The sequence below is a fragment of the Gordionus sp. m RMFG-2023 genome, chromosome 2 (assembly GCF_954871325.1).
Source record: "Gordionus sp. m RMFG-2023 chromosome 2, tfGorSpeb1-WG-v2, whole genome shotgun sequence".
NCBI lineage: Eukaryota > Metazoa > Nematomorpha > Gordioida > Chordodea > Parachordodidae > Gordionus > Gordionus sp. m RMFG-2023.
The window spans coordinates 25,039,462-25,065,362 of NC_088776.1; the positions used below are offsets into that span (position 1 = coordinate 25,039,462).

At 26.2% G+C, this 25,901-nt stretch overlaps 1 protein-coding gene across 3 annotated transcripts; it reads right to left on the reverse strand.

The window, feature by feature from the left end:
- Window positions 1-2,323: 2,323 nt before the first annotated feature.
- Window positions 2,324-24,874, reverse strand: LOC135925413 (sodium/glucose cotransporter 4-like). Of its 3 annotated transcripts, none has more exons than XM_065460718.1 (15): window positions 24,678-24,874; window positions 22,598-22,666; window positions 22,383-22,487; window positions 21,954-22,013; window positions 21,550-21,654; window positions 20,940-21,045; window positions 20,726-20,806; window positions 20,163-20,368; window positions 19,930-20,065; window positions 18,529-18,636; window positions 13,829-13,979; window positions 6,727-6,895; window positions 6,366-6,580; window positions 6,056-6,195; window positions 2,324-2,598 (listed from the first exon to the last, which is right to left on the reverse strand). In XM_065460718.1, exons 1-15 carry the CDS (start codon window positions 24,825-24,827, stop codon window positions 2,387-2,389), a joined length of 2,013 nt encoding a protein of 670 aa, XP_065316790.1. In that variant the 5' UTR covers window positions 24,828-24,874; the 3' UTR covers window positions 2,324-2,386. The 3 variants fall into 3 exon arrangements, with proteins under 3 accessions (XP_065316790.1, XP_065316789.1, XP_065316791.1); XM_065460717.1 differs by having other exon boundaries at window positions 2,325-2,598; window positions 6,056-6,194; window positions 6,362-6,580; XM_065460719.1 differs by lacking the exon at window positions 2,324-2,598 and adding an exon at window positions 5,701-5,976 and having other exon boundaries at window positions 6,056-6,194; window positions 6,362-6,580.
- Between the last annotated feature and the right edge of the window lie 1,027 nt (window positions 24,875-25,901).

Consider the following 25,901-nt stretch of genomic DNA (forward strand, 5'->3'; position numbering starts at 1 on the left):
AGATAAAAGTCATACATCTACACATTTTGATATTTTTTGGACAAATTAATTAAATATATATTAAGTTAAGGAGGTATGACCATTTAATTCTTTTGGCTCTATATATAGAATATTTTTTTACAATATTATGCATAATTTATATGCCCATATTAATATTTTGTATTTATCAATATTTTATTATTTGTGGCGGAATTTTTAAAATATGATTAGTTTTAATTGATTTTACATGATGTTTAGTTCTAATGAAATTTCAGGTTCAATCCAAAAAATTGCATTTATTCGTCACATTTTTCAATTAGCTACATGTATCAGATGCGTAGCCAGCAGCCCCCCTCCCATATCAAATTTTTGAAATATATAAGAGCTAGATGCGTAGCCAACGGGGGTGTAGCAAGAATTTTTGAAAATAAATAAAAGGGCTTAATTAATTGCGAATTGCAAAGTATTCTATTTCAAATATTTTATATTCTATTCTAAATATTAGCAAAAGGTTAAAATTAATTTTCTTGTATATTAATTTTCACTAAAATTTGAAGTTTATTTTCTTACATTTTTTAAACCTTAAACACTGATGGATAGAAGAAAATTTTATCAACCAAAAAAATATATAATTTATCTATTAATAAATGTTCAGATATCCAAATAGGCAAAATTTGCTGAATATAACTATTTCTGAGACTTCTTGTGATACAGGAAAAAAGAAACTGCAAAAAGCCTACACCACAAGATGGAGCCTTTGACAACAATTACACCATTTTTGGATATAGAAGAGCTATGCCCTTGGAAAAATATCAGAATCACCTGAAACATATATTTTATCTGAAGGGAATACATTATTAGATTTAATATGACCGCCGTTTTTTATGTAATGTATTAATAAAATTTATTACACTACAATTTATGGAATATTTTTTTTAAAAAAAATGAATTTGGTTGAAGTTATGAGAATCGCGAATATTATTATATCATAACTTAGAAAAAAAGATAATATCGACTAGGAATTTCTCGAGAGTGTTATTGGGGAGAGCGAAATTATATAATTTTAAGATTCATATGCCTCGACTTTCACCCAAACAAATCGTTCCAATATTAACGTGGACTTAATTGAGAATTATTGTAAAATTTTCTTTTTTATTTCACTCTTGGATTTTATTTTGACTCAAATCAATGAACGATTTCTGATTTATCAAACTATCCAATTTACAAATACTATATCTTATAACTCCCTCTAATCAGAGGATATATCAAATTTTGTTATTGAAAAATTAAATATTTTGCTAAATTTTCATTGGATAAGTGTATCTGAAGGCCAATTAATTTTAGAATTTAGATGGTATAAATGAAAGATTCATTTATGTAAAAAATCCTCCAAGAAATACAGTGGAAGTATTGCATACTTTAAAATATATTATATAAGTTTTCCAAATTATTAAAATTATTGTATATTTTGGCAATGATACCAATTAGCACAACAAATGAGATAACATTTTCTTCATTACTATCAAAATTAAGACATCTTAAAATTGATTTAGACGAGCTTTACTCATCGGAATCTTATCCCCAACACAGAACAATTATTAAAAATTAACTCAATCGCAAAGAAGATTAAATTTTCATTTATGGATAATATTTTGACTAATTTTTTGAATCATTATAAAATGTTTATATTTTATTGTGATTTAAATACCTGTTTATATAGCTATAATAATTTTTTAACCGTATTATCAAATACTCTTAATATTTTAAATATCATATTTTCAAATGTGATTGGTTCTAATAAATTTTTTATAATGATTATTTCTAGTAAATTTTTAATGCTCCAAAAAAATCATTTCAATATAAAAATAATTACCCACCTCCCCCCCCCCCCCGTAAAAAATTCCTGGCCACGCGCTTGACATGTGCGTATTAATGTTTAGCACCAGCCTATATGGGCTGAGCGATATTTAGTAGTAAATAATTTATTATGTAGTTAAAGAAATTATATCTCGACCAAGCGCTAGATAGACTTAAATCTTGGACAATGCTATAAATGATGAAAAAATACTTAAAGTTCTATCGATGTAAAAAGAGATGAGATAACATTAAATTTTATATTTCTACAATCCAATAAAAGTTATAAATACTTAAAATAGATCAAATAGAATATTTTTATTATTGAAATGTATATTCACATCTATGTGTATTATTATATTTAGCAAAAGTACAATTAATTTGAAAATTATACAATTTGTAATATAAAAATCTTATAATTTTTATTTAATATACTATGAAAATAAAATCAATTCATATTAATATAATGATAATGAAGGTTATTTACAATATAAGATAATTTATGTGATAAAAATGTTTATTTATAAATTCATAATTTAAAATAATGAATGACTTAGGAGAAAAAAACCCATAGGAATACACCTATTAAAACCAAAATCAACGCATTTAAGGCTACAAAATTTTTCCAAAAAGGTTCTTCATACAGGTAATTGGTTCGAGATTTTATACTCAATTTTCTAGCCTTTATCTTATTTTTCCTGAGCTCTTTTTCGGATTGTATACCGCAACAATATCTCACTATAAGATATTCTCTCCACCAGGGAACTAAACAAAATCAATATGCGAATAAGTCATATTATTCAATAAATTGAAATTCATTTTCACATCATATTTTGTTAGTTGATCACACATTTAATAAGAGTTTTAGGGCATTACTAAACCATGCAAAATGACATAAAAAGCATATAAATAACACAAAAATTCTATACTGCACAAAAAGTTTATGCAAATTTATTTTATCAAGTCACGCAAAATGAGAAGAAAAGACGCAAAATATGCAAAAAGCACGTAAAATGAAGAAAAAAGCATATATAAATCTAAGCCACATAAAGAGTGCCAAAAATACTATTACTAAACCAGGCAATATGAGAGAAGAGTGTGCAAAATCACAGAAAAGCACGAAAAATATCCCAAAAAAAATAAAATGAGGCAAACTACAAAAAAAATAATAAAATATTATTATTATTAATAAACTATGCAAAATCGCATAATGCAGGCAAATTGATGCAATACAATAAAAAAAATTTGTGGATGATTTAAATAAATTTTTGTATAATTTCAGTAATAATGCTTATACAAATTTGATAATTTTCATGTTCGCCATTTTAAAACTTTTTATTTTTGTTTGGTAAAAAAATGGATATTATAAATTTAATTTCGTCATTACCATAACATTCTGTAAATGGCGTTATCATGAATGCATTTTCAACTATCGCGAAAACATTACGAAGAACGTATTTAGAAAACATTCATGAATGCATTACCACTAGAGGTCTACAAATGGCAAAATTTCAGTCCCGGCTCAGTTGGAATCTAGCTTTTGCTCAGCCCGGCCAAATTTGTACCCGGTCTGGCCCGTTTCCAATTTTTTACTAAGGTTACATGGCCAAGTTTTTTACATATAAGGCCTAACCCGAAATAAATGTAGTTGAACACCAAAATAAACCTATTTATAATATAGAAGAGTGATTACCAAAATTATATTTTTATTATAAAGAAAATTCAAAAACTATAATTTTGTTATCTTTCGGGAGTGCTGTTCCATATTTTTTTTCCACCGGGCCTGTTTTCTCCAAAAAAAATTTTCCAAAGTGTTGCATGTGGTAAAATCTAATTTGTTTAAAACTTTAATTTATGTTATTAATAATTTTTTGTTATATTGCAGCAAATTGCAATCCTATGTATTTTTTATACATTTTAAGTCATAATTTTATCGATTGGAATATGAACTTGTTATTCCTTTGTTTAGCATTTTGCTTAGTAAAATTGGATTGGGATCCAATTAATTTAAATAAAGATCATATTGAAATTGTCAAAATATGTTTCAAAAGTTTCTTCGATTATTAATTATATCAAAAATATACATTTTATACCATTTTATGTTCAGTCCGTTATTTTGACTTTATCAACTCTTATCTCATAAAACTTTAGACAAACCCAAATAAAATCTTTGTTTGGCCAAAAAAATTTATAATTATATTTTGATATTATATATGAGATTTTTCGGTGATTATTGCATAGAAGGAATGTATTTGCTTCAAACGCATTACCTGGAATCGAATATCGCGAAAGAACTTATACAGAACTTTGAAAATAAATATACATATCTAGTTGTTAAAGCTATGTAAAGCAACCGAGGTTATATGAAAGGTGGGGTAAAAAGATAAACGCGTCTATATTAGAGCTGTAAATCTCAAATTTGATCAAAATTGTATTTTTCTACCTATTTTCTACCGTATATTTATTTAGATGTGATGGCTCGGTATTCTAAAAATATTCAACAATCAAAAAATGTACTTTCTAGTAATTTTTTAAATAATATCAATATCCAACCTACAGGGTAGCCAGACGAATCGTTATAGGTATTTAAATTTATTCAGGGAAAATAAAACCGGGTTAAAATTTAAAAAAATGGATAAAAATAAAAGATTGACAAATGTGTTATGTACCATCTGCGTTATAATGGTAGTTTTAAAAAAATCTAAAAATGGAAGTATACAACCGGAATGAGTTTATTTAGTTGGGCCAATAATCACCCATTTATGTATGTCCTTACTCCTAAGACTAAATAATTTTTATTTAAGAAAATCTCATTATAGATCTGTCGATCTAGTTTCCCGAGCAATCACTCTTCTACATTCTTTTTTAAATTGCTCATCTAGCTAAATTTTTTATAGACTTTCTTTAGACACTTCTTTTAGTTACTTTAATTTTTTTAGCATTTATAATTGTTATGATTTTTTCCATAAAGATAAAATAATCCTTTTCCCCTCAATGGTCTGGCATTTATCACATAGTTGTTGTTAAATAATAAATATTTCGACTTTTATTAAATATTAAATGGCGCTCATCTCATACTCGATTTTTTTTTATTTTGCAGTCATGATGAGGTTAACCAATGATAATAAAATTATTTGAAGTCCATAAATTGAAATAAAAATATCGCAAAAATGCTAAATAACTGCTTTATAATCACAACACAATTTCCTCTATACAAAAGTGGGTAAATAGCAGCTATTAAAACGAATAATATCTCACTATTTTAAGAATACAAGTCTTTATTAAAATTTTAACTTTATCATCAGAATCAATTAAGGAATTTATTGTTTTTCTCAATTGCTAAGTCACTATTATCTTGAGATAACAATAAGTTTTCAGCTTCATCATCAGATGTTACAAAATGAATTGAGCTTTGAGTTTGTAACCATTCATTTCTACAACTTATCCCTTACTTAATACACTGGGCGATATCTTCGATTAAGCGATAATTTTTTTAATATCGGGATCAAAATAAAGCACAGAACATTTTTATTTTACGCCATAACACAATATGTCAATGATGTAAAAATGAAGTAATTATTTGTTTTTTTCTTCTGGAATACATTTTAATCAGGCAACATAAAAAAATTTTGGGGAAACGTTTGTAATATGATTTATAATATTCATTTTTTGCCAAAAAAATAAAAAAGTTTAACATGATGAGTATGAAAATTGTCATCCTTTTGAATTGCATTATCACGAAAATTAAACGAAATTATATTTAAAATCCATTTTTTAACGATTTTCCCAATTAATAAACACTTAAAATAACAAATATATATGATAATTGTCACATTTGTGAATTGCATTATCACTAAAATTATTCCAAGATTTATTTAAAACGATTTTGAACTATTTACCAAAAAAATTATTAATAGTTTTAAAATTCACTATTTTATTATATCTATTTGCGTCATTTTGTGTGCTTTACTGTGATTTTGCATCATTTTGCCTGTTTTTTGCATACTTTGGGTGCATTTGCAAATTTACCTTTTGCGCCATTTTGTGATATTGCGTCATTTTGCTGTGCTTTTTGTATATTATGCGTGCTCTTTGATAGTTTTACTTGGTTTAGTAATTTTTTGCATCGTTTTTACTTTCCCTCTTATTTAATATTCATTTATCAAAATAATTTGAAAAAAATTAAGGAATTTGAATTATTTGCCATATTATTATATTATACCATGATCATCATCATTGTTTGTATTTAAGTTTTCGAGTTCTAGATCAAATAACTCATCTTCTTTTTTCCAATCGTTAACAGGAATATTTTCTAAAAGGGGCTCTCTGCTATATCTCGTCCAAAACGTTAATCGGTTCAGCTTAAACAATTTAAATATAATATTACAATGATTATATTATATTATATAGAGAATATAATTATTGTAAACTTATCTAAGTTTATTCATCTTAGACCTCCTTAATTCCCAAGAGTAATTTGATTTTATATAAAATTGTATAGATATTATATAAAAATATATTTAATAACGTATTTTTCATGAATTGGTTCAGTCATCATGCTTATTGAGTATATGAAAATCACAGATAGAACGAACAATATAATTCCGAAGTTTAGATAATGTATCTTAGACACAATCAAGGGTCTTAGATCTACATCGGAACCGCAGCTTGGATCAGGGTAGGAATATTCTAGTATAAATCGAGTGATTCCAATTGCCAATCCCATAATCATCCCCCAAAAAGCACCCTATTATGCAAATAAAATGTTTTGTTAAAATTGATTTCAACATATTTTGTCGGTTTATAATTAAATGAGAATAATAATTACATTGAGTATTTTTCGTCATATTAATAAAATGATAGTGGAAATTCATAAATCGCTTAAATAAATACCTTCTCATTTACTCTAGGACATAATACCGCCAAAACGTATATAGCGCAAATTGGTGGCGCAAGAAAAGATGTTATACTTTGAATATAATCAAAAAGCCGCGTTCCTTTAGATCCCTGAATAACGGGTATCCAAATTATACTTATAACGACTAATACGATGACAAAAAGCCTAAAATTGTTGTACATAGAAATATATAGTGAATATAAGATTGCAATAAATATAACATTGAAATACCTTATCTGGTTTAAAAAAAAATATTGGGTTGAAGTTATATAAATTAACCTGAAAAATGCAATAACTAAGGCACGAATAACATTGAAACAGTTTTTTACTACTGAGCTAGGTTATTAAAAAAACAAGGACTGCTGACCCAGTCCAGATCTTAAAAATCTAGGCCAGGCCAAGTTTAATAATAAAAAATATACAAACCTAAACTGGGTCAATAAATACTTTTTTTTACAAAACCCGCGGGGCGTAGTGGAAGGAAGGAAAAAATATATTTAAAAATATCAATTAGTCGGGAAATTACATAATGAATCATTTTTACATACATTTACTGCTTAAATTTTAGATTTACCTTTGAACTCAATTCACAAATCACATCTAAGATTATTTAAAATAAAGAAATTTATGAAATATAGGCTACCTCAAATTATCAAAATATTAAAAGTTTGGGTCGGGTGGGGCCTTGAAATAAAGAAGAAAAAAATTGAAAGAATTTAAAATTTTGACATATGTAAGGTTTCTGATAAAAATACTATAAATTCACAATTTATAAACTATTGAAGAATAGTATATAAATTATTTACATATTAGTGTATCCCAGTTATGTGAACCCGAACCCTTTGAAACCCTCATATTTTTGCTGAACCAGAACCCAACTCTAAACCTTTTTAAAAGTTGAGGGCAAGGGTTTCAAGCAGGGTTGGCATGTCGGTCAATTGACTGGTCAACTGACCGGAGGAGTATTTGACCGGTCAAATACGGTCAAATACTCTAAAATATTAATGGCGAATAAATATTTTGATATAATTTACTAGTATGCATTAAAAGCATGTTTATCAATCTTATTAGGTTACAATTATTTAAAAAATTATTTGTATCATGAATTGTTAAAAACAAAAGAATTTTTTTATTGTTAAAATATAAATATATAATTTTTCTAAATATAGTAATATTTTTAGTTATTTTTTTGCCTAATCATTGCCGTTTCTCGCCTTCTTTATTTTTTTCAATTCATTTTTCTTAAAAAAAATAAAAATACCCGATTTATTATAATCATAATATAATTTTTTCATTCTTATTTTTTAATAAATTTAAATTTTATTTAATATTTAGCCGAGTATAAATTATATTAATTCTCATTTGTTTTACTTACACTTGCTATATTTGGTTTTTAAAATTAATTTTCATTTTAATTGTTCTGGTCAGATTTACGGAATATTATTCAATTCTGGTAAAAAGTTATATATATTATATTATATTTATAATATTAAGAAATTATTGGAATAATGGGTCGATAATTATAAAATAGTTAAGATTGATTAACTTTACAATAATCAAAATCATTTTTTGTTAAATTTTAATATATTAGGGATTATGGTCAAACCAAAGCATCATGTTTGGAAACATTTTCAAGAAGTACGCGATGGTAAATCAGTTAAAGCGGTAAGCAAGTTTTGCAAGATGTCCTATATCACCCACGTTGATAGAATGGTCAAACATTTATTAAGCAGCTGTACTATGTGCCCTGTTATAATTAAGGAAAAATTTTATTCAAATTCCAAAATATCAACCTCTACAAAAAATATCACAAATGTAATTTGTAATACTTCTAAGTCTAACTCTAATGAAGAATTGGGTGAAATTAGTGAGAATGATTATCAAATGAACAATATTTTGTCTTGTGACTCAGGAGAATTTGATTCCATTATTTCTAATCAATCTACAAGCAAGGCGATTAAATATAAATCTCAATCTTGTATAACCGGTTTCATAGATAGAATTAATCCCAAAGAAAAAAATGAGCTGGATCAATTGTTTGCAAAGGCTGTATATGCGAGCAATTTACCTTTCCACATCACTGAAAATCCCTACATCCAAGAATTTTTTAAAAAAATACGTCCTATTTACACATTACCCAGGAGAAGGCAGCTGGCTGGATATCTTCTAGACAAAGCGTAGGTGATATGGAGGTGAGAGTTGTAGATATAATAGATAAAGCTCCTTACTTATCAATTGTATCAGATGGCTGGAGCAACATTAGAAACGAGAGTATTATTAATTTTATGGTGATGACGCCTGTTCCAGTGTTCTACAAATTTCTAAATACTGAGGAAAATCGCCATACGGCAGATTATATTGCCCAGGAATTTAAAAATGTAATTCATGAATTGAATCCGGTAAAAGTATATTCTTTAGTTACTGATAATGCCGCTAACATGAAAGCAGCCTGGAGAATTCTAAAATCTGAATCTATTTATTATCATACAATGTTATGGTTGTACAGCGCATACATTGCAGTTATTCTTTCACGATTTTGAACGATTGAACGCCTTCAGTGACCATTTTTCAATAATTAAAAAAATTGTTAAATTTTTCAAGAATAAACACATACCAGCTGCAGTATTTTCCCAATGGCATACCATCTAAATTAAGTACAATTAGCCAAACAAGATGGGCATCTCAATAAAATGTATGGAGCAAATTCAAATATGCAAGAAAGCTCTAAAAGCATCAGTTGTTGAAGAAGCTGTTTGTGATATTTGTCCCATAGAAATTACCAATAATATATTAAACGAAGAATTTTGGACGAAAAATTTAAAATTTTTAGCTATACTCCAACCTTTAGCTACCTCATTGTTGAAAGTGCAAGGGGATAAATGTACTTTGGCCCAAGTAAAAAACGAGATGCTTAATTTGGAAAAACACATAATACAATCATGCCATGATTCTATATTTTCTCCATCTCAAGAAAAAAAAATTAAGGTTATGTTTGAAAAGAGAAAAACTGATCTAAATACATGTGCTCACAATGCTGCTTATTTATTGGACCCCCAATATCAAGGGGAGCATCTTACTAATACTGAATTTGATGAAGCATGTAATATAATACAAGAATTGGGTATTTTACAAGGTGGTGATAATCAAAATATTTTGAGTAACATAGTAAATTTCAGAAGCAAAAGCGGTATATTTAATAGCCATAATATGTGGAAAGTTGTAACTTCCATAAGAAACAATCAAATTTCGGCCTCAAGTTGGTGGAATGCATTTTGCCCACCTTGCCCATTAAGAGAAGTCGCTAATATTTTACTAACATTTCCTAGTTCGACTTCTTCTTCTGAAAGAAATTGGTCGGTTTGGGGCAATATTCACACGAAAAACAGAAATAGATTAAAGGCTTCTACAGAAGGAAAAATAGTAAGAGTGTATCATAATTTAAGATTGATTAAAAATATTAAAGAAAATAATGATATTGAATATGAATCGGAACAAGACTCTGCCACGGAGGGTGAAACATTGACTATAGAATGAATTAAAAAATATTATGATATTTATTATTATACATAGATTTATTATAATATTATATAAATGCAAAATAAAGTTAATATTGGTGTAAAAAACATTTATTTGAATTTGACCATATTTGACCGGTCAAATATCGGTCAATTGACCGAATTGTATTTGACCGGTCAAATGCACAACCCTGGTTTCAAGTAGTGCTGTAAACGTTACCACAAAAAAAACGCGTTACCGTTACTCATTACATCTGAAAAAAGGAACGCTTTACCGTTACTCGTTACCTTTTCAAAAAAGGAACGCGCGTTACCGACTTTTCAAAAAAGTATGGGGCTACTCGTTACTTAAAAAAATTAAATATATACAAAAATTATATATATTTTTTTCTGACAATATATAATAAAATAAAACTATACAAAAAGAATATATAAGATCGTTTTATAAAAAAAATATTTATATATTTAATTATTATATAAATAAAATTATACAAAAATAATATATTATAAGATAACATCTTTATGTAACAATTTTTTATTTATTTTTAGCAACAAATGATTTCAAAATTTTGATCACAAACAAGAGCGCTTACTGCTCAACACAGCTGGTTAAATAATGGGATGTTATATATAGTATTTTAATTAAAATCTATAAAGAAATTCTCTGTAAAATTTTGTTATTAGATAAATCCTGGCTACGCCACTATTTCACACATATATATATTATTTAAACAAAGTTTTTTTAAATCACTATTTTTTATTCATTAAATTTATTAACAATTATAGTCAAACCAATACCAATACTAAAACAAGAAATAGAAGATATAAAAAACTCAATATAATACTTTGAACCAAAACCAATATTTTGTTAATCTTGGGTTTTTAATGTTGGTTCCCAGCCCAATACTAAAGTATAATTTAATTGCTTATATTTAGGGCTGTGCCGATCCACATATTTTTTACCGATCCGATATTTTTATTGATTTTTCACCACCCCTATTTGAACCAAATGTAATTAAGAAATTAATATTTTTTATGCAAAAAATCTAATTATGCATTTAATTTAATTTTTTTTATTACTACAATTAAGACTATAATTTAAAAAATTATTTGATAATATTTCCATTTTAAGTTGGTATGAATTATAAAATTGTATTTAATATATAAAATTATAATATATTAGATTTTTTTAATAAATAAGAGAGCCTCTAGATTTTCCGATAATAAGCTTCTAAGATATGGAGTATCAATATCCCCTGCCTTACTGAAGGTAAACTCAATGATTCCGCAGATAACGCATTTTGCAAATTTATCTTTGTCTTTTGTAAAATAACCATAATTCAGATACCATATTTATAAATATTCTTTTATTTAAAGTATAAATAACAAAATTGGCGTTATTATTTAAAAAGATTTAAGATAATTAAAACTTTGGGTGTTCCTTTCTATTTATAAAAAAAACTTTTAAAATACTATAAATCTATTTTAAAAAAGAATAAAATTTAGAGGGTGTTGTGCATTTGCATTGTTTAAAAAAATATTATTTAGAAATTATTATAATAATGTAAAATAAATATACATAACATAAAATAACAAAAAAAAGAAAAGTAAAAAGATTGGATCGGTTTTTTACAGGTATCGGCCCGATCCGATATTTTTGGAAAGGCTAAATATCGGTGTTGATCTGATCCGATATTTAATATCGATACAGCCCTACTTATATTTTAATTCCATGATTAAGCTTTTCAAAATATTCTGAAAATATTATTTTATTATTAAAGTAATGTTTAAAATAATGATATATTAATTTATTTTTTTACCTTAAAATGATTTTTTAAGTTTGAACTGTTGGACATTGAGGTTGAAATATTTGTTTTGGAATATAATTTACATTTACAAAGTGTAGACTTGATACTATTAATTTTTTTTATTGGTTTAAAATATATTTCAAATTAGGGCCTGGGAAAGGTTAAATCATCTTCATCTGAAAAAGTAAGTACTATGGACATAATATTCTTAAAATAAATTATAAGAATAATAATATCATTATAAACATTTACTTTGAATTTTGATTGAATATTAATTTCGACAGAAAATTTAACAACGAGAATTTAAAATAAAAATGAAGGAAGTGGTTGATATGAATTAAAACTCGGTTTAAATTATTTATAAAGAATTAAAAAATAAAAGTAATTTTATAATTGTTTTTCTATTTGTTGATATTTTTAAGAAAAAATATAAAGTTACGAGTAACGTTTTGCGTTACCGTTACTCAAAAAAAGAAACGCGTTACCGTAACTATTTACCTCTAGAAGGAGGTAACGAATGGCGTTACTTTTTTGACGTTACTTCACAACACTAGTTTCAAGATATCAAAAAAATTTTTTTAAGTATTTTTAAAATAATAAATTTTGTAAAAAAATGAATAAAAAGAGACTCTTTCGTTGAATCATTTTCCATTTTTCAAATTTTTAGTTTTTTGTATCAATAAATTTTATTCTAAATAATAATTTAATACGTTTTGTTTTAATATCAATTTTAGAAAGTAAAATATTAGGACAAAAAATAAAATTAAGAAAGGAGAATAAAATCCAATGTTTTTCTAGATATTCAATTTTTAAATATTTAATTAAAATATAAGAAAAAGTTTGTCAACAAAGACGAGAACCTTCCGTCTAAAAAATGGGTTTGGGTTCAGTGAAAAATCTCTGAACCCGGTTCAGGTTCAGGTGGGTTCAGGATTCGGAGACCAGAAAAATAATGACTTATTAAAATAAAAGAAACATCTTATTTTTTAAAAATTTAATTAGTATCGCTATAAAAATAATTTATCATCATAATAAAATATATTATATATAATATAATATAATACTAAAATACAATTTAAAAAATAATATATTTCTATTTTAAAAATTTTTACGAAAAATGGCCGTATAATATAACAAAAATAATTAAACGTTTTGAAATAAAAAACCATTGTTTTAAATAAGAATTCTTTTTAAATAGGAATTTATAAATAAAATCGTAATCTACCATGTTATTTATATTATATTATTTTTAACATATAATTTAAAATAAATAAAATGAAAGTTTAGAATAAAAAAAATAAAATTTTAAAATTAAAAAAAAAGAAGTTAGAACCTGGAACCCTAAACTTTAAAAAAGGGTTTGGGTTCAGCTGAATATTGAGGGTTCGGGTTCTCGTCCCTGTTTGTCAATAGTTTTGGCATAAATTTTGTTTGGTGAATACTTTTTGGATTAAATAACATAAAAATAAAAATGATTTTAAGATAAATGATTTTTAAATTTTTGCCAGTAAATTATGATATAGAGTAGGTTAAAAAAAATATTATGTTATTTAATTAATATTGAGCAATATTCCTTTGCTCTTCAAACCCTGAACCCGAATCCTTTTGTAAATTTTTAACTCCAACCCATATCCTGTGTTTTTGTAGAAGGGTTCACATCCCTGGTGAATACTTTAAATATAAAATAATATATAAAAATAAATCTATCTCCCAAAAATCCAAAAAACTAATAATCTCAATTTGGCACACAAAATATATTAATATATATTATATACCTTCCTACAATTAATAATTCGGTTTCCGAGGCTCTCTTCCGAATTCTTGTCCATATATCTATAGTAAATATCGTGCTGGCACTATTAAATATTGAAGTTAAAGAGCTCATCAACGCTGCAATCATAACAGATGTCATTAATCCTTTTGCTCCTTATAAATAAATATTAAAATTTATTTTCGAATTTGCCCTAAAAATTTAAGTTCATAATTTATTTTATAATTCCAAAAATAAAACAAAACAAAGGAAATTATAGTATAATTATCCCACCTACATGGATTTCATTGTCATTTTAAACTTGGAATATATATCATTCTAAACTTGAAGAAAATCATTTGAAATCTGCAAAATATCACATTCAAATTTATAAAATATCATTTTGGGCTTATTTTGCATTTAAAATAATATAGGTATACAGTTTATAGAGTTACTTTACAAATTCCAAATGATATATATTTAGACCTCTGCACTACACGCCGAAAACGCTGCCGATTATTAAAATCATGCTAGCCATGCGCCGCCGATTTCCATAATTTATGCATTTTTATTCTAATAATTGGTCAACATCACTGTTGTAAATTAAATTTTTTATTTCAACCAAGATTTTGATAAATTCTTCTTTTACACCCATTTTACATCATAATTATTTTCACATCATTTTAGAAATTTAATCAATCAAAAGTCTAAAATTCTAAAAATTACCAAAATTTTACATATAAACGGAGACCTAATGTTAGAAAGGGTATTTGATTAGGTGAATATGAACATCATTTATGTTTGAGTAATGGTTTACATAATATGGTTACAGTGTAAGGTATCAAATATCTTTTGTTGAATATATTATCATAAGAATGAGAGAAATTATTACTGTTTTAAGATATAAAACTGCAGAGTTTGAATTTGAGTTTGAGACAGATCAAAGAAAATACTTAAGGTCAATCTAATCAGTGGCGTAGCCAGGATTTATCCATGGGGGGGGGGGGGGGTGTAAATTTTTTTGGGGGGCTTTTCCCCCAAACCCTATTTTTAAATTTTGCTAATATTATGTGCTTTATTAGTGTCAAATCACTATTAATGTTGTTAAACGGCTCTTTTTGAGCCGATTTTTTATCCTGAATAATATTAAGCATGACTGAAGATTTTATTTGTAGAAAGAACAAAGGTTTGAACATCTATTAGCAAAATCTCAAGGCTTAGGCAATATTTTTCTGGCTAAAATATTGAGTTAGCCGTTTTTAAAAATCGGCTCAAAACGAGTCGTTTAACAACACTACACTATAGTAGCCAGCATAAATGAAAGAATATTAGTAACAGAATTTTTGCCAAATTTATGGTTAATAAGCGGCTGGAAACATTCTAAAAATTTTATCAATGTTTAATAAATTATAAATTAATCTATCCAGTGTAGAAAGAAGAAAAAAATTTGCCCCCCAAACCTTCCATTTTTATGATCACTCAATATATCTTATTGAGTGTTAAAAATAATAATTTTAATTAAATTTTAGAGAATTTCATTATAGATTTTATTTATTGTTAAAATAATTTGGTATAAATAACATCCCTTATTTATTTTAATGATATAATACAAAAAATAAATTTCAAAATGTTGAAATTTTATACAGATTATTATATTAAAAATTTATTGTATACAACTATATTTAAAAAAATATAATTCAATAAAATATAAGTAATTCTTGTACGGTATTTTAAAAAAATATAATTTAACAATTATAATTAATACAAATGAATCAAAATATAAATAATTCATATTGCAAATGCAATAGTTTTATTAAAATTAGGCAGAGAATCTAAAATGCAATAACACATGAAAAGGGCCTGCAAAGCATTTTTTGGCCTCAAAGTTATCCTATTTTATCAAGATTTTTATACCAAAATACGACATCACAATAATTTATCATGCGATCCTGATAAATCATCAGAATAAAATGAGATTTTCTTAATATCCTCTCGCGTTTCAAGTGTAATCAACAATTCAGACTCTGACAGAAGAAAATAAAAGCTTTTTAAAATAAAATTGTTACTAATAAATCTTTCATTTAATTTAAATAAAAATGTAGAATAAAATATTTATTTTATAAAAATTCTCAATCGTAGATGCATCAATATTTAAGCGATTGGACTGTCTAATAACTACTCTAGGTTTAAAAATTTCAATCCCAAACATATTAGCGATCTCCTTTACTTTCTCGTATGTTTCATGAAATTTTCCACATTATCTCTGATATTTGTTAATATTTCAACATTGCCCTTTGACCTATTCATAACCTCCCTTAAATCCAAATCAATTTTTTGTAGCATTTTGCTAAAATCATATGTATAAATTAATAAAAAATATACACATTAAATTGATATTAAAAATGTGGTTCGTAATAGCCTGCAAAAGATTTTCAGCATCTGCGGAATCCTTTACTTTGCTTGATATGTAGAATTCGAGTGCTGCAAAAATAACTTCATATAATTCGATAAAAAGTCTCACTGATTGTTGTCTTTCAATGAATAGTTGGGCAAAATCTTTTTAGTTTTTTTTGATTATTTGAATCAATATCATAAACGTTCGGTTAAAAGGTTGCCTCTTCTTGGGTGGTGTGAAAAAGTCACAAACCAACGATATTGTTTCTATATTTATAAATATATTAGAATTATAAAATGATATCTATAATACATAATAAAATCCAATAAATTCCAATTAAATTAAAATTAAATTAAAATATTTTTACGTAAACTGTTCCTGATGTCTCGAATTTCGCACGCCTCATATATCATCAAATTTAGGCAATGTGAACCACAGTGAACATATAGAGATGTGCTATAAAGCTCTCTAATTCTTGACTGCACCCCTTTAACGTGACCAATTAAGGGACACTATCATACCCTTCATTAGATTTAAATTTAAATCTAGGTCTTAAATGGATGGTAAAATTTTTTGGCTAACGTCTTTGATTTAGTGTCATGTAAGTCAATAAATTGAACAAAGCGTTCCTTCATTTTGAAATCACCTGATTCCATATCAATAAACCTTACCGCTATGGATAATTGCTCTAGTTACCAACATCGAAGTCTCATCTGCCAAAATATTAAAAAATGGTGATGCTTTCACTTTTGAAGAAATTTCTTTCAATATGAACCTATTTGCATATGTCTATTATTTCATTTTGAATACTTGGACTAAGGTAGGGTAGGTGGCATTTTTAGCAGAGCTTTCAAAAAGCTTTATATAGTTATCATTATTATTACATAAAAGTTTCAACAATTCCTTGAAATTCCCTTCATTATGAGAAATTTATTTATGAATTGAAACCGTTTTGTAAATAAAATTATTCGCAATAAGAAAAAAAAATTAAAAAAAAAGATTTTCTAAGAAAAATTTTTCCGGATATTGGGGGGGGGGTCAACACCCCCCCCACTTGTCTACGCCACTGGATCTAACATCAAATATCCTAGATATTGATAGTAATGATCTCTACCTTTATACTCGTTTCAAATTTGCAATTTCAATGATGATAATAACAATAATGCCACACATACGAGAACGTTAAAATCAAATGCACCAACCAGGTAGCATAGTATTAATTATTATTAAAAGCATATCTGGAGCAAATAAAAATTTATTTAATAACGTTGTAACACAAACTATGAATCAGATCTAGTAGAAGAACTATTAGCTTTTCTTTCAAAATTTTAAGAAACCGTTGAATTTCTATCTTCACAAAAAGGTCTACCTTAATTTTGGAATCACTTATTAGAAGTGAGATTTAAACAAATTTAATAGTAAATGATAATAGCTCAGAAATTATTCCCCTAAAAGATAATAAGCTAAAAAAACTTGCTTTACGATTTCCATGTCATCTGTATGTGATAATATATAGTATGTTCATTTATTTATTTTTTATTTCAAAAAAAACTATGATTTGGCTTCTCTTCTATACCCAAGATTTAAAAATTGAAAATTGTGTAAATATATATAATAGAACAAAATTACACAGCGTCAGAATTTATTATAAAACATCTAACATATAGAGTATAATGATAATAGGGCAGTAAATATAGCAATAATCAAGTGGAAATATTAAATTCAAATTAGACAAAATTAGCAACTAAACATTAAAAAACAAGTATAAATTATGATTCCACTTTAAGTGATTTAGAATAAGAATGCCATATTCTTCTCGGAAAACGGCATTCACAAGATATGTGTTTTAAATTTCTGGAGAGAAAAGAGGGTCGAGCTTCCTAATCTTTCCACGTTAGCTAAAAAATTCTTTGTGTTCCGACAACTAGCATACTTAGAAAAGGTTTTCTCTACCGCTGGTTTGACGCTGAATTCAAGAAGATCATCATTATGTCCGGAAAATTTAAATAAAATTACTTTTATATATGATAATTATAAAAATACAAAATCGATTTTGAATTTATCATGAGTTTTCACTTCAATAAAGTTCTAAAAATGTGCCAAGATATCTGTAATGTAGCCTATATGTTAATTTAATAAAATTTATTAGCAATAAAAAAATATATGTTATAAATAGTTTAGCCGCCTAGATTTTCGATACTCGCACCGGGCCGCCTATTGTTTCGTTGGGGCACATGTCTATATATATTCATTCAAGTTTAAAATAGTACCTTATAAGTTTAACAGATTGCTCTCCAAGGTTAAAGCTATATAACTTTAAGTTTAATTACCCACTGGCATAATTTTTAAAACTAATTGAGGATACGCTATATTCGAACAACCGTGTCTCATTCCACAACGTCTAAAACAATCGTCTGGATCTGCGCAACCAACCATATCTAAATTTAATCATTATTGTTATCGTTGTTTATGAATCCAAGTTAGTGTTTGCAACGGTCCAGTCCGGTCCGGTCTTATCAGACTTTTCGGTCCTAGGGACGGTCCCGTCCAACAACACGGTCCCACGGTCCAGTCCGGTCCGACCGAAGACCGATTTAAGAATATAAAAGTTTACTATAAATTGCTTTATAGTTAATGTGTATGTACATGAACATATAAAATATGATTATTTAATGCCTAACACTTTATAATATCTAATTCATCGTTTACTTTTTATATTCTTCCGTTTCATTAAATTCAATATTCATAGTTTACTTTTTATATTCTCCCGTTTCATTCAATTAAATTCAATTTTCTAAAGCTAATGATAAAATAACTAAAAAACGCAATAGAATGAATCCAAAGATGGTTCAATCTATGATGGCACTTGAATTATGGATAAAAAATGGAATCATTTTTGATTTTTTAGAAAATAATTAAATTATTTTATAACCAAATATATATATCAAAAAAATTAATTAAATATGTAAATCATATTCATATTGATATAATTTATATTAAATTGTTTGTATTTTAATATTCTTTTGATTAAGCCTTTGTGTATAATATAATAAAAATGAATTGATGATATAATTGAAATATTAATAGGGAGTTTAACTATTCATTTTTAATTAATTTAAATGCAGAATAAAACTTTTGTAGCTTTATAGAATTTTTTTTAGGTGGGACCGGACCGCCTGGACCAGACCGGACCGACGGTCCCGTGGTCCGGTCTCATTTGACTTAACGGTCTATCGGTCCGGCCCATTTTAGAAAAAAAAGACCGGACCGGACCGGACCGTTGCAAACACTAATCCAAGTTATTCATTATTTAACTTAAACCTTGTAAACATGTTGTGAATGGATGATTAAATGCAAATTTGTGAAATCAAATGATATCGTTAAGAATTTTGAGAAATATTTAATAAAGAATTTTTATATTATTATTATTAAAATTTAAATTATATTAGGCTCGTCGACTTCAAGGTTTATACTTATTTGTCTACCTCTGATTTAAATATATTCCTATTATTTTAACCTAAGGAGGCGTATGCTCCACAATGAAGCACTCAAATACTCGAATAAAAAAATTCTTTAATTGTGCATTATATAATACCCTGATTACATATTTTAAAATTACCGCGAACAAATTTTTTTTACCCAAATGCATTATTGGTGTAATGTAAATATAATTTTATTATCCTATTCTCGCTGTATTAAATATAAGCAAAAAAAACGATATAAGGTCGGACCTGGATATAAAATTCTTGAAATCATTCCCGGAAAAATGATAAGAAACACAGGTAGAATTTTTAAATATCCCGCTAATATGCAGCCACCTTTTGCATGCGTCAAATTTTTGCTAGCTAAAGTTCTTTGTACGATTACCTAATAAGATAAACGGTTAATCATGGCAATATTTCTTTTACTCCTTTTATTTTATGTCCTTCCTTATTTCCATTATTTATTTTATCTTATTATGTACCTGATCTGAGCACCAATACCAAATAGCAGAAACTGTTAATCCAAATATACTACCAGTCCAGGGCAAATCGCTCTTCAAATCTCTCATGATATTCAGTGAATATTTTGGTGGAATTCCGCAGGTTGAATTACTATATAAAGTTGTTTTAGGGATGGCGTAAAAAAACTTTTCGTACACAGCATTAAAACCGCCTACTTTGATAAAGCCTTTTTCAATAATAAATATTATATTTAGAAGAATAAAAGGGGATATAGTCATTTGTTATCTACTCTATTTAAAAAAAAAATTAAGATTAATGGATAAATTCTATGAATAAAATCTATGTGCAAAACACATGAAAATATTATATATCACCATATTTATAATGATTTTAATTCTGCTTTATCTACATAAATATATATACTTTTGGATATATATTTATCAAAGAATTAATTTTTGCCCAAGCTGTTTTTCAATAAAAAAGACTTGGTTCAAAAAGATAGTTCAAGATGGGCCTTAGGAATTTGTTTGATTTTCCCATTCTGGCTACATGCCTGCTTAAAATATGTCTAACAAATATATACTTAAAATCGAAAGTGTCAGTGCTCCGATTAACATAACTACGGTTTGTAATGTATCGGTATATATCACAGCCGCCAAACCACCTATAATTCATATTAAATATTATTAATTAGTTATAATTAAATGTATTACAAAAACTGTAAGATTCTAGGATCTTATAATTTAAAAAAGAAGGCTCAGTGTTAAATATTTCAATTATTAAATTATGTGTGTAACCTGTAATGGTAAAAAGGGCTGAAACAATCAATAATATAACTACGGCTAAATAGAGGTTCCAATTTAACGCTTGTTCCAAAAATATAGCGCCCGCAAATAAATCTGCCTATATATTATTTTTTTAATATTAAATTAAAGTAAATTTTTTTTAGGTCTTGTTTGTCATTCTTATGATTATACCTACATTTTGTTTCTTATTATTAGGCTTTTATTTTTAAAAAATGGTTTGACACATAATTCGGCATTAAATTGTTTTTAATGTATAATAATGATTGATAATGGAAATGACAATTTATAAAACATACTATTGTTTTTATGTGAAACAGAATTTTTTTAAAAAAATTAGATTACTTACTACTTAGTCTTACCCTCAGAAATGGAATATTTTTAAATAATAAGAATGCGCATAAAACTCTGGGGAGAGAGAATTTACTGGATAGAGATGTTTAAAATTTAAATTTTAACCTATTGAATTCATATAGATCACAGGATTTTAAAGGATTTTTACTAGTTTGAGCATGACCCTCAAAAATGATAAAGCAATTTTAAAAAGAAATCTACTCGTAGAGTTTAAAAATAATTATACTGCATAAATATAAACAATAGGAACCGATATTTTGGTGAAAATATACAGGACCAACGCTATCAAGGATAAAACTAAACGTATTCTTTTCCCGCCAAAACGTTTCTTGATATATTCTGGCATAGTAAATACCTTTAAAAAACGTTTAAAGAGTGTAAATCATTTGTATTTTTTTATATAATATTAGTCATAGGCGTTAAAGGGGGGAAAGGAGAGACTTTACTCCTCCCAAAATTTACCTGAAAAATAATTTGATCAAAATTTAAATTTTTAAAAAATATGCAATATGTTTCTTATATGTAATTATTTTTATTTTTAAATGGTGTCTTAAATTTTGCTTCTTCCGTAACAAAATATCATATAGACGATGCTTGTATTTGAAAGTTTTAAAATTTAATGTAATAATTTTTTTCATGAATATATATTTATACCTCGGATGCTATATATACAGGTACAAACACCCATGCAAGTATCAGAACTACGAATAATGCCTTTAAGATAATAAAATTTATTCAAATTAATATTCATCAGAAATTTTCGACAACTTTTTTTTTATAAAATTTATATCAAAAAGATTGTATAATATTAGTTATATAAGAAAAGAAAATATTTCACAGATTAATTACCATAATTTAATCCAAAAATTTTAATAATATTTATATTATAATTTAGTGGAATAAATATCCTTAATTCAAAGCTTGGGGTCTTGAGCTTGACGTTGACTAGTAAACAATTGTTAATATTACTTCAATATGAGTTATAAAGTATAATTTTATCTGTATTGATTAAATTAGTTAAATGTTCTTATTTGAGAATGAGATCGAATTATATAAAAATATGACAATTATTAGATTACTAACATTGAGTTCAAAAACAGCTGTTCCTAAACCTCCAGCGGCGGCTCCTCCAGCTAATCCGACAAAATGACCACTACCAATATTACTGGAAAAAAGGGATGCTCCAACCTATATATTTAAATTTATTGTAAAAATTGTTATTTCTATTTAAAAATAAATAAATATCTATTTATTTGAATCTTTAAAAAAATATTATGGGAGTTAAAACTATAAATTACAGGTATCCATGAAATTGTTCTACCAGCTAAAAAATAACCACTGACGTTCTTAGATACCTTGAGCGAAGTCTGTAAAATTAAAAATAATTAAAATTATATAAAAATAATGACTTTTTTATCTCTAGTTGTCAAGGCTATTCGCCACAGTATGGGATAGGGTTTAATCTGATTTAAATTATGGACAGTATGCCCCCTCCTCACCAACCCGTGACTTGATTATTCTGATTGTATTAATGCGGAAAATTCTAAAATGATTATTTAATTAGTAATTTTTTTGGTAATTTTATTAATAGAATAATATGTGTAGTAACGTTTTTGCAGGCTCACGACAAACAAAATAGGTGTTATTTAAAATTTAATTTGCCTAGGCTTATATCAACATTTCCCAATTTATTACTAAAATAATAAAGGCAAAAAAGTCTTCTTTTAAAATATTTTATTGTTGTAACATAATAGTTATTTTACACATATGGTGTAATTACAAAATACAATATTAATCCAATTATTAACTAAATTATACAGCGCAGCTAGAATTTCATCTTCCTTGCTTAATATTATCTTCACAATCTAAAGATGCATCAATATCATTTTCTATTCAAATTAAGGATAGTTCAAGGCGCAAATTCAGAATCATGCAGGACTTTAGGTCTTGAGTAATTTAAGCTTTGAAATTCTAGTGAAGAAGCAAAATTGCAAATAAAATTTTTAAAGTAATAGAAATATTAGAAAACACTTCCGCTAGCTTATTATAAATAAGCTTAAAAATTTGTTTAGAAATGTTAATGGTATGAATGAATAATATATGAATTAAGGTTTTTATTTCAATTATCATCTAGTTCACTTTCTAGTAAGTCTGTAAGCAAATTATTTAATTTAATACAATTAATTCGTAAATCACAGTCATATAGAGTCGTTTGACAAATCAATATCGAAAAAAAGCCAAAAGGGTTTATAGATATTTAAATACTTTTATTTACTCAAGATCAATCATGTTTTAATTATAAGTTCATCTGCAACATAACGGCTTTAAGTTTTTTACGTCGAATTTAACTATTGTGGTAAGTATTAAATCTCCAATCTGATCTTTAACTCATCAGCAATTTTTTACTGGGATTAAGGAATCCTTTAAAACCATTCTTCTCCTTATCTACCTAAAAATTAACAATAAGAATAGTTAAGGACCCTTAAAGCTATTACCCTCAAATACAACAAATTCCAAAAACATAACTAGTAACATTTTTCAAAAATAAGTTTTTTTCTGCAGAAATATAGTAGTAATTAGTTATTTTAACAACATTTAATATTTACTTTTCAATATTATAAAAAATTCATTCTTCAGACAGAGAAAACTCTTAAATAATTTAAGGTTTTTGTAAATGGATTTGAAATTCTATATTATATTCTAAAATTTATGTAAATTTTTTTAAAATTTGAATGGTATATAGAAAATTCCATTTTATAAAATTAAGGTTTTCGATTTTTCAGAACTTTTTAACTAGTATTGATTTTAAAAAATATAAACCAATTTTTTTCTAATCATTGAAATCCGGAATATAGTATATAAATTAAATAAAAGTGATATAATTTAAGGTTATAAATTTTTTCCAATATATAAAATAATAAACAATTTTTTTCTGGAATTCTAAAATTTTTATCGCTCTTTTTTAGTAAAAAAATGTTTAAAAAATGACCTTCTAATAATAAATATTATAATACATTTAAAAATGCTATGGAATAGATATAGAAGAGTTATATCACAGAAGCATTTTATTTAAAAAAAAAATTATCTCTTTCAATATAAAATTGATAGAAACAGGTTCCATTCGTGACATATTTGAAGTAATCAATACATAAATATTTTAAAAGGATATTCGAAAAATAATGAACAAATTATATAATTATCTTTTCAAACATAACTAAATTAGATTTTCTCATTTTAAATTATCAGAGTTTAAAATAAACCAACACCTTAACTTCTCCAACATAAGACACATAAGTTTAAATATAGTTAAAGCATAAATGTCAAAAATATTTGATAGTGATATTAAAAATATAAAGCTTTAATGTATCAATATTATACCCAAAATCCTAATCCCAGCACGAATAAGAAGTAAACGATCAATACTATTAAATCTATGTAATTGAGATGTATAATGCCAGCTATGTCATTAGTATCCTCAGACCCTTCTATATTGCTTGATTTTGATTGGAATATTTTTGCCAATGACATCAAAATTTTAGTATTTTTTTCAATTTATTTTTATTATACTTACACATCACCTTATTATTGTTATTTATGTATATATTAAAAATAAATTGTATAATATACTTTAATTTATTCAACTATAACATCTAAAATATGTAAATTTTTTTAATCCTCGTATTTGATGAAATATATAAGACATAAATAATGAGATATGATTTTTGATTAATTATGAAAAGTTTTTTTTAATAGCACATTGACAATTTTCCCATTTTCAAATTATTATAACAGTAGGGCGTGGAATCGGAAACTCAAAACTAGTAAAATTTAAGCAGGACCAGTTTAGACCGCTCTTTAATTCAAATTTTTCAAAACAAAAAAGAGTTATCAGCTGCATTTAGATCGATTTTAATTTAGAAATTAAATAGAATCTAAAAAAGATGTTTAGGATTTGAAAAAGAAAATCGTATTGTGGAAGGTCTTAACTGGTCTAGTTGACCTCAACTAGTAAAGCTAATATACAAAAAATGTTCATATTAAAAGTAATATTTTTTAGATGTCAAATTTCTTATTATAATCTCTGAGCAAGATACACCACACACCATTCATTTGCGGTAGGAGGCGGAGAGCCGTTTAATGACCGTCATTAGCCAAAAATGTATGGTTAAAGCTCTGTTAAAGAATATCCATTATAAAAAGATATACAAAGAAAAGAATATAATCTGCTTAATTTATAATTTTAACCTAACCACGGGTCGGGAATTTATAATTACTTGTTATTTCGTGTTGGTTCGGGTAGGAATATTTCTTTCAGGGGATTGGACCGGAACTATTTTTGTTAAAATATTAGATTTAGTAAGTAATATCAATAAATCATGGTTTACTTTTATACTATTTTATAATTTTAATTTTTTTTAATATTTTGATTTCCCGATCGGGTTGGGAATAGGGAATGAATTTTATATTCAGGCCTAATTTCAGGTTAGCACATGTCGGGAAAAGACTTTTCTTACCCTGTATCTGGTCGCGTTGGGTCGAAAATATTTGTCTTTTGCAGTTGTAGGTCTCCAACTAGTAGTGCGCTACTTTTTTAATAACTTT

Bases quoted from the DNA above. Each gene is read 5' to 3' on its own strand.
- LOC135925413 (XM_065460717.1), bottom strand. From the start codon at position 24,827: ATGTCATTGGCAAAAATATTCCAATCAAAATCAAGCAATATAGAAGGG. The intron at 21,046-21,549 runs GTTCCTATTGTT...AATAATATATAG, and splicing joins ATATTTTCACCAAAATATCG to GCAGATTTATTTGCGGGCGC. The intron at 20,369-20,725 runs GTATATATTTGT...TTATTGAAAAAG, and splicing joins ACTGACACTTTCGATTTTAA to GCTTTATCAAAGTAGGCGGT.